This window comes from Oncorhynchus masou, chromosome 30 (genome assembly GCF_036934945.1).
Source record: "Oncorhynchus masou masou isolate Uvic2021 chromosome 30, UVic_Omas_1.1, whole genome shotgun sequence".
Lineage (NCBI taxonomy): Eukaryota > Metazoa > Chordata > Actinopteri > Salmoniformes > Salmonidae > Oncorhynchus > Oncorhynchus masou.
The window spans coordinates 1,512,756-1,522,793 of NC_088241.1; the positions used below are offsets into that span (position 1 = coordinate 1,512,756).

General features: G+C 44.2%; 1 protein-coding gene across 2 annotated transcripts; it reads right to left on the bottom strand.

The window, feature by feature from the left end:
- Positions 1–2,441: 2,441 nt before the first annotated feature.
- Positions 2,442–9,757, bottom strand: LOC135521763 (aquaporin-10-like). Of its 2 annotated transcripts, XR_010452604.1 has the most exons (7): positions 9,276–9,757; positions 7,020–7,146; positions 5,510–5,647; positions 5,245–5,363; positions 4,240–4,457; positions 2,811–3,668; positions 2,442–2,600 (listed from the first exon to the last, which is right to left on the bottom strand). XR_010452604.1 is itself a non-coding variant. In XM_064947471.1 (6 exons), the coding sequence occupies exons 1-6, from the start codon at positions 9,510–9,512 to the stop codon at positions 3,452–3,454; spliced, it is 1,056 nt and encodes a 351-aa protein (XP_064803543.1). In that variant the 5' UTR covers positions 9,513–9,757; the 3' UTR covers positions 2,632–3,451. The 2 variants fall into 2 exon arrangements, 1 of the variants encoding a protein (XP_064803543.1); XM_064947471.1 differs by lacking the exon at positions 2,442–2,600 and having other exon boundaries at positions 2,632–3,668.
- Positions 9,758–10,038: the final 281 nt, after the last annotated feature.

Here is a 10,038-nt window from a genome sequence, read left to right on the forward strand (position 1 = left end):
CTTGCTTCACAGCATAAGAGACTTGCTGCGTCCGCCTTGGCGCGTGCTTTGATGGCTGCAGAACTCGCCGCTGAGGATCTGCTTGACTGTTTTGATGACCTTGATCTTATAGATTGAGACTTGGTCCCAATGTGCTGAAGAGGCTCTTCCATCTCTCTCTGTTGAACACCTGGCTCTGGTTGATGCATCATAGACTGCTGGTCTTCCCTAGGAAGAGAGGCTTTGTTTGCTGATGAACGTAGAAACAAAACCACCGTGTGTGGTTATTCTTGAGCTTGAGCCCAGATGTGATGATGTTTTTCACTATTCTGCCCTTGAGTTACGTTCCCATGCAAAACTAGACAGATAGATAACAACTAAGTCTTCAATAAAACTCCCAAGGCGTGACTTTTCTTGAATTAATATATTGAAAACGTTTATGTTGTGAAAATGCAAAATACAGAAAAGAATATACTTTAGTATTCAATTCACACCGACATACTGTACATTAAACATTTGAAGTTGCATAAATACAAAGCGCGCTAAGGTACCATGCATCTGGCATGATGCCAAACCACATAGCTAATTGTTAACCATATGGTAATTGGCTCCTTTCATTACTCTAATGTATAACCATCTGTGTAGAATAACAAAGCATATTACACTAGAAACAGTAACAAACCTACAGTATTGTATATTTTACAATTCGTTTGCATGACGCATGAACAAAGTAATACAGCTAACGACATACATTAAAGGCATTGCAATTTGTGAGTAAATGCAACCAACATTGATATGTAAGCAATTCTATCAATAACAAGATTATCATCATTAGCTAAATGCTTGAATCGAACTTATAAACAAATATTTTTCCAAGGCTGAAGCGTGACAAGAAATAACTACATTGAAAGACCTGCACCGTAGCGTTGTTTGTAGCTCCTTCTATGCGTGCAAAACAAATTCTGTACTTCCTGTTTGCGTCGTCTTTCTAAGTACCAGAAAACGCCACTAGGGGGGCAAATAACACCATTGAACACAATGAAAATCCAATTTAACCATTGTAATAAAATAATCTGTTACCTTCTAACAGGATGGCAGCACACTCACTAACAGGTATGTAAATAATTTGTGCACAAAATGAGGGAAATATTCTTTTTTGTGTGTGTATGGAACATTTCTGGAATCTTTTATTTCAGCTCGTGAAAAATGGGAACAACACTTTACATGTTGCCTTTATATTTTTGTTCAGTATACAAATAGCATTCTCTGCCAAATAATAGGTTTTCGTGCAATTACTTTTCGTAGAGCTACACCTCCCCTGACTTGAGCTACACCTCCCCTGGCTTGAGCTACACCTCCCCTGACTTGAGCTACACCTCCCCTGGCTTGAGCTACACCTCCCCTGGCTTGAGCTACACCTCCCCTGGCTTGAGCTACACCTCCCCTGACTTGAGCTACACTTCCCCTGACTTGATCTACACCTCCCCTGGCTTGAGCTACACCTCCCCTGACTTGAGCTACACCTCCCCTGACTTGATCTACACCTCCCCTGGCTTGAGCTACACCTCCCCTGACTTGAGCTACACTTCCCCTGACTTGATCTACACCTCCCCTGGCTTGAGCTACACCTCCCCTGACTTGAGCTACACCTCCCCTGACTTGATCTACACCTCCCCTGGCTTGAGCTACACCTCCCCTGGCTTGAGCTACACCTCCCCTGACTTGATCTACACCTCCCCTGGCTTGAGCTACACCTCCCCTGGCTTGAGCTACACCTCCCCTGACTTGATCTACACCTCCCCTGGCTTGAGCTACACCTCCCCTGGCTTGAGCTACACCTCCCCTGACTTGATCTACACCTCCCCTGGCTTGAGCTACACCTCCCCTGACTTGAGCTACACCTCCCCTGACTTGAGCTACACCTCCCCTGACTTGAGCTACACCCCCCTGACTTGAGCTACACCTCCCCTGACTTGAGCTACACTTCCCCTGACTTGATCTACACCTCCCCTGACTTGAGCTACACCTCCCCTGGCTTGATCTACACCTCCCCTGACTTGAGCTACACCTCCCCTGGCTTGAGCTACACCTCCCCTGGCTTGAGCTACACCTCCCCTGACTTGAGCTACACCTCCCCTGACTTGATCTACACCTCCCCTGGCTTGATCTACACCTCCCCTGACTTGAGCTACACCTCCCCTGACTTGATCTACACCTCCCCTGGCTTGAGCTACACCTCCCCTGACTTGAGCTACACCTCCCCTGACTTGAGCTACACCTCCCCTGACTTGAGCTACACCTCCCCTGACTTGAGCTACACTTCCCCTGATTTGATCTACACCTCCCCTGACTTGAGCTACACCTCCCCTGGCTTGATCTACACCTCCCCTGACTTGAGCTACACCTCCCCTGGCTCCTGACTTGAGCTACACCTCCCCTGACTTGAGCTACACCTCCCCTGACTTGAGCTACACCTCCCCTGACTTGATCTACACCTCCCCTGGCTTGAGCTACACCTCCCCTGACTTGAGCTACACCTCCCCTGACTTGAGCTACACCTCCCCTGGCTTGAGCTACACCTCCCCTGGCTTGATCTACACCTCCCCTGACTTGAGCTACACCTCCCCTGGCTTGAGCTACACCTCCCCTGGCTTGAGCTACACCTCCCCTGGCTTGATCTACAGCTCCCCTGACTTGATCTACACCTCCCCTGGCTTGATCTACACCTCCCCTGGCTTGAGCTACACCTCCCCTGGCTTGATCTACACCTCCCCTGACTTGATCTACAGCTCCCCTGACTTGATCTACACCTCCCCTGACTTGATCTACACCTCCCCGAAACACTCACTCAAAACCAAACAATGAATTATTGATTGGAGACAGCTTGTTTCAAATAAAGAGCATTTCCTTTGATTTTCTCCCTGCAGCAAACCCAGTGGATAATGTTGTAAATACCTGTCAAAGATAAAACCCTCAAAAAACAACCAGAACGACTGGCTCTAATCATAGTATCAACTTCTCCTTTCACCTCTGACTGTGTGTTTTTGAAGCTCACTACTAATATATACACCTGATCCTCAATCAGCAGTAGCATGTCAATAGAACAAAATGACAGGAGAGGAGGCTTGGACAAATGTTCTCCCATCAGTCTGTTAGCATGTCCTTTCTCCTATAGGAAACAGCCAGAGAAATGTCTCCCCACTGGGTAAAGCAGTCAGTTCAACCTAGTTTTGATTGACATTTGGTTTGGTTGTCAGCTAATGTGAATTCAACGTGAAATCAAAAACATTGGAATTTGGTGAAAAGTTGGGTGAAAATAAGATGAAATGCCGTTATATTGATGAGTTTTTGCAAATCCAATCAGTTTTTCACATAGATTCAACATCATCACATTAATCTTGGGTGTTGAATTGACACGGAAACAACGTTGATTCACCAGTTTTTCACCAGATCCTGACTCTCTCTACCCTTTCTAGAAAACTGCAGTTTTCAACTCTACCCCTTCCTTCTCTGGTGCTGGGGGCTGCTTCCACACCTCCGTGGTGGGCTTGGTAGAGGCGCTGTCTATGGGAGGGTTCGTTGGAAGGTCGGGCAGGTGCCATGCGATGAAGACCAGATACATCCCAGAGCCCACCATCCCTCCCAGCAGAGGAGCCATCATGGGAACCCAGAACCAGTAGTTATAACACCTAGAGAGACGAGGAGGAGGGAGGATTTGTTTCCAAGTCTGCAAGTGAATTAACTTCACTTTAACAACTCGTGCCCAGTTCCAAATTGAAATATGGTGTCTGTGCCATGTGTGTCCGTCATGTGCCTGGTCTAGCATATTGGTATCCGCTGGTAGATGTTCCTATAGACATAAAGTGCCTTACAGGAACACTTGGCACCACAGGCGGCTGGTGGTGCCTTAATTGGGGAGAACCGGCTCATAGTAATGGCCGGAATGGAATAAATGGAACGGTATCGACCACATCAAACACATGGTTTCTATGTGTTTGACACCATTCCATTCACTCCATTCCAGCCATTAATATGAGCCATCCTCCCCTCAGCAGCCTCCTGTGCGTGGCACACTGGGCACCAACACACTCACAAACACACAAACCAGATCTACCTCTAGTCCAGGACTAGGCCACTCCTTTCATATGGTTCACTCTTCTCTCCCGTGCACTTAACTGACCCACTGACCACTTCCTGGAATACCTGACATGTTGCACACCTGCTGACTCAGGTCAAAAGGTGTTTGTGTGTTAGACCTACGTGAACACCTCAGTGCCCCAGCCGGCGGTCAGTGTCAAGAGGCGTGGCCCCAGGTCACGGGCAGGGTTTATCGCTCCGCCGCAATTGGACGACATCGACATGCCGATCCCCAGGACTACCACGGCAACGATGGGCGGGATCAGAGCGTCGGGGGCAGGACTATTCTTCTGGTCATCCAATGGGAGGATGCAAAGCATCAACATGGCAGTGCCCACCACCTATAGAATATGAGACATTTGTGAAACCAGGAAATATAGGACGAGAGCTTGGGACAATAAGGTTCTATCTGCAAAAAGATGATTCTGAGATGGTGTCAACAATGTTATCTTGTATTCCTTTGAACTTAACATGAATTGGGTTATTCAGGGTACTATATAGGTAGAGAACATTGAACAGAACAAGGCTATGTCAATAACTCAATCTGGACAAAATGCAGATAGAACCTTATAATTCCAAGCTCTCAGAGTCAGTTGTTAAAACATATCCAGTTTCATTTAGCTTTCTTATGTTTCAGAATCTTCACATTTATGACACCGTTATGGTTTCCACGAGATAGCACAGCCACAAAGTCAAATGTTCTGTGTCATAACAATTAATGATAATGTAATCTTAATTGAGGGTTAGGGTTAAGCATAAGGTTAGCAGTGTGGTTTAAGGTTAGGGTTAAGCATAAGGTTAGCAGTGTGGTTTAAGGTTAGGGTTAGGTTTAAAATCAGATTTTAAGAAGAGAAATTGTAGAAAATAGGCAGGGTTTATGACTTTGTAGCTATGGAGGTTAGTGACGAAGGCCAAACGCTCTGAGGAAGGCCTTGAAGTCGATACGTAAAGTTATTAAAGAGCAGTGATACTATCAAGATCAATGTGCGGGTTTCTTCTTTTTCTCATCTTATTCAGCTGTTACCATTCACCTGCAACAAAGATGGCTCAGATGAGTGAGTGCCTTTTGAGTTAGTGACGACACACCATCATCCGTTCCTGCTTCATACTGTATCATATTGGTCTGACCTGGTCTAGGATGCTGCTACTGAGAGATAGGTGGTCGGAGGGATAGGTGGCAAAGATGGACGCGGTCTCATTAGCCCCATACACTGTCAAATTCCCTCCACTGAAGTCCATGATAGCATCTGACAGAGAGAGGGAGATGGTTTTTCAGTCATCATGGTACACTATACCATAATGTCTTACTACTCTATGCTACTGAATATGCATGTAACAAGGTGACATGACACCAGTGATTGGTGGGACTGGTGTGCGAGTGTGTCTGACTGACCATAGTAGACCAGGAAGACCAGACCAGAGGCCAGGTAAGCTCCCAGCACCTGACACAGAGAGTATGGGAGCAGCTTCACCCAGGGAACCCTGCCCAACGAACAGAAACTCAGAGTGACCGCTGGGTTCAGATGGGCTCCTACAGGAGAGAGAGAGAGGAGAGAGACGGAGGGGGGAGGAGAAGAGAGACTCAGTCAACCTCCTGTTTATGATCTCACCCACTAAATCTGTGAACATCACACGCACGTACACACACATACAGGCACACACGCACACACACACACACACACACACACACACACACTAAAAGACTGAGAGTGTGTGTGTGGGAGTGAGACCTTGGAGAGTTGTGGCCACTACAGTGACAGCCTGATGCAGAATGAATCACCAGGACATTACAGACAGCTAGCACTGTGTGACCACAGTAATGTTACAGTCATGGGGAAGTCTGGCCCTATGTCTATTACTGTTGCCAGACTGACATGGCCAGTATGGTCTAAATACGTAGAATGGAGGAGTACAGACATATAAGAAACGCTAAGGAAATCAGGCTTAGTCATGGTCCACGGCAAACTGTCCAGTGTTACCTAGTGTTGATTTTTCATTAACATTCCAAGTGTTGATTCAGGTGTTCAATTAACTCTGTAAGTGTTACATTAACACTCATTGCTGTAAAAATACCCAAGCGTTGGTGTTAATAACCAGTGTTAAACCAAAACCACACCCATCATTATCATATTTCCCAGCATGCTCTATTGCAGGTGGATTTTTGGAATTGTTTATTTCAATATCTATGTACTGTTGATTCATTAATCTTATACTACTTAAATATAAATAACATACATTTATCTAAACGAATCCAACTTGGATTTATTGTGCCCGTTATTGAAATGGTTGTTCCAGTTTAGATGGTTTAGCCAAAATGTTGGATACCCCCAATCTGTATTCCAATATGAATTACATCACTTTGCAAGCCTTCATAATGTGACTTGCAGGCCTGAAGAGCATGCTTTGCAGGCTACTGTGTCAGGGTAAAACTAGGCCCTCAAAATAAGTCCATATTAAATACTTGTATTGTGTTGAATAATAACATTTTCATGATAACATATTTGGCTGTCAGTGTTGATTAAACACTGGAGAATTTGCTGTGAGTTTTCATTTTAGGATTAGGGTTGTCAGTTTGTCATTGAAACAGCAATGTACTCTACCAGTGGAGGCTGGTGGGATCAGCTATAGGAGGATGGGCTCATTGTAATGGCTGGAATGGAATTATTGGAATGGTATCAAACACAGAAAATATATGGACACCACGCTTGACTTCGTTCCATTAATTCCATTCCAGCCATTACAATGAGCCCGTGCTCCTATAGCTCCTCCACCAGCCCCCTCTGTACTGTACATACTGTATACTGTATGAGTTGTTGTTTAGAGTGGAGAAAATGACACTATTTATTCTAGTCCAAGGATTGGGATGGGTGTTGGTTTGGGATGAAAGGTGTAGTAGGGTTTACCTGAGACCCCCTTGCAGAGGTACATGGCAGACATGACCCCTACAGAGAAGGCCATGTTGGCTGAGAGGTACTGTCCCTTAGTCTCTCTACTGGTCTTCACCTGGGCTGATGCACTACAGCCAAACATCTAGAGGAAGACAGAGGGGGAGAGAAGGGAGGCAGAGATGAAGTCAAGTTAGATTAAAGAGGCAGTCTGGTCTCATAGACTAGACGTAACATAGTAAATATAAATCCGGGATACTCAAATTAGTATGATATTCAAAGTTTAGTGCTGAGCGATTAGTGCTTTTTGAGGTCGGTTCATTTTCGGGTAACATTTATTTATTTTTTTACATTAAATGCACTATGCATTATGTAGGATGAAAGCTGCAACAACACAGAATAAAACAATGAGTAAAAGTCCCATGATGGTAGTGACTCTGTCCATTACTGCTAATCACTTATTAACCATCATTTATTCACATCACTTAAGTTTTCTATGTTACGTCTACCTGACTCCAGGTTGAAGAATACTGTGAGGGAGGAGATGAGAGTGTGGAGGGGAGAAAGAGGGAGAAAGAAAGAATTAGAGAAGCAAAGCACGAGTAGAGGTAAAGGGGGTGTGAGGGGATGTGATAGAGAGGGGAAAGAGAGGAGCTCAAGGGAGATACTGTAAAAGAAAGAGAGGGAACATGAACTGCAGCCATGGCTAGAAGGACATCCAGTTCTAGCACTTTCCATTCCTCAGCTGTATGATGGAGCAAGGTCCCAGCCTGCACACAGACACATGGACAAGCTGGAATAGACCTAACGGTCATGGACAAACATACACTATAAACTGTAACAATATTGCCCATATTAATGACTGACAGTCACACATCAACTAGAATCAGTTGAAGCACACATACACCTACTTCCTCTCGCTATCTGGGTCATTCCACCAATTCAATGTCTTTTGAGAAGTGTAACTTGGTAAAAACAAATTAACTGGATGAAAAAACACATTTCCCCATCTTTAGAGGGTAGCCCTTTCCTGCAGTCAATGACCAAAATTTGGCTCTTTGGCCTCATGGGTGGAATGTTAATAGTTTTTTTCATAATTACGGGGCAGCAGGTAGCCTAGTTAATAAGAACAAATTGTTATTTACAATGGCGGCCTACCGGAAACAGATGGTTAACTGCCTTATTCAGGGAAGGATCGACAGATTTTTACTTTGTCAGATCGGGGTTTTGATCCAGCAACCTCTAAGGTGTTCTTAATGTTTTGTATATTTCTATATTCCCTGTCTGATTCCCATTCCATCCACTAGATAGCAGTAGGATATGACATGATGTCTCTTGGCCACTTGAAACCAGTCACATCTGGTTTGGGTAGAGAGTCACGGTGCCAAAATGGGAGGGGGGTTAACTTGCCTGGCCCAAAACAACCGCTCAGAGTTGAACAAAGATGCCATACAGCGAAAACCTCTCTGGTTATAGCTTCAAGCTATCAACTTCTTATCAAGTCATAATGTACCAAATTACTTTTTCATTAGCTACTCTAATAGGACACTGATAAAAATATGTTCACATTTCGACGTAGGCAGTGGTGGAAAAAGTACCATATTTTCATACTTAAAAGTGAAGATACCTTAATAGAAGTCAAGTAAAAGTGAAAGTCACCCAGTAAAATACTGCTTGAGTAAAAGTGAGTCCACCAGATCAGAGGCAGAAGGGATGTAGGGATGACCAGAGATGTTCTTTTGATACGTGCATACATTTGACCATTTTCCTGTCCTGCTAAGAACGCAAAATTTAATGAGCACTTTTGGGTGTCAAGGAAAATGAATGGAGTAAAAAGTACATTATTTTCTTCAGGAATATAGTGGAGTCAAAGTAAAAGTGGTTAAAAAAAATGGTAAAATACATATACACCTCAAAACAACTTAAGCACTTTAAAGTATTTTTACTTCAGTACTTTACACCACTGCATGTATGAACCTGGTTGCAATAAGTGGTGTTGACTGGTGGTCATTTGTCTACTGACTATTTACTCAGGTTATCTCAATTCTTATTTGTGGTTGCAATGTCGAGAGGAAAACCTGCAAGTTAGCACTTTATTGGACTGTGCATATGACACACACACATATATATACACATACATATACACACACATATATATATATATATATATATATATATATATTATATTTTGATTTTTTTTCTTCTGTCTATAAAAATAGTGTGCTTTATGCTTTCCATTTTGAACAGTAAGGCTTTAGAAGCTAGGCTACTCACCAGCAGAACAAATGTTCCCATCAGCTCTCCCAAACACTCCCGAGCCAAGGGGTTCGTCACCCTCAGAGTCCGCTTCACCCCCTCCATTTGGGGCTTAAAGCTGGGTCCCTTAACCCCCATCTTTCTGACCTCTGGTGCCACTGGCCAGGGATCTTTGTCTGGTACCTGCCCTCTCTCCTTCATCCCCAAAACCTGTTTGTTAGCCTGGACCTGTCCCTCTGTCCCATCTATATGCATCTGTGCCTAAACCTGTAGCTTACACCTGGCCAGCCTACAGATTATGTGTATGTTGCTCTGTGCAGATCTACTGGTTTCTGCAGAATCTTGTAGTCAAAGTGGTATACACACACTGTCAAAGGCAAAAATAAAAAGTGTCATTCAGTCAATAACAGCTGTCATCTTCACCTGTCTGTGGCCCAATGTCCGTCATCATCTTTCCCCGTGCACTCCTTTACTAGCTAGTTACCGTCTTTATCAGTGTCCGACCTGTCCCCTCATCAAATCCACGTCAACCACACACACACACACACACACACACACACACACACACACACACACACACACACACACACACACACACACACACACACACACACGGCTGTCCATTAACTAAAGTATCGGATCTGATCATCAATCAGACTTTGGCCTCCATAACCATGAACTCTAAACTGCACAAAACCTTGTTTTAAATCCTAGTTAAATGTCATCCTTCTTTTAAACAAAGAGTATCTGCTGTGCTTTTGGTGTGATTAAACATTTGAGC

Excerpts from the sequence above, each read along its gene's own strand:
- LOC135521763 (XM_064947471.1), bottom strand. The coding sequence starts at position 9,512 with ATGCATATAGATGGGACAGAGGGACAGGTCCAGGCTAACAAACAGGTT. Across the intron at positions 5,648-7,019 it reads CCTCTGCAAGGGGGTCTCAG|GAGCCCATCTGAACCCAGCG; the intron begins GTAAACCCTACT and ends TCTCTCCTGTAG. Across the intron at positions 3,669-4,239 it reads TGGGGCACTGAGGTGTTCAC|GTGTTATAACTACTGGTTCT; the intron begins GTAGGTCTAACA and ends TCGTCTCTCTAG.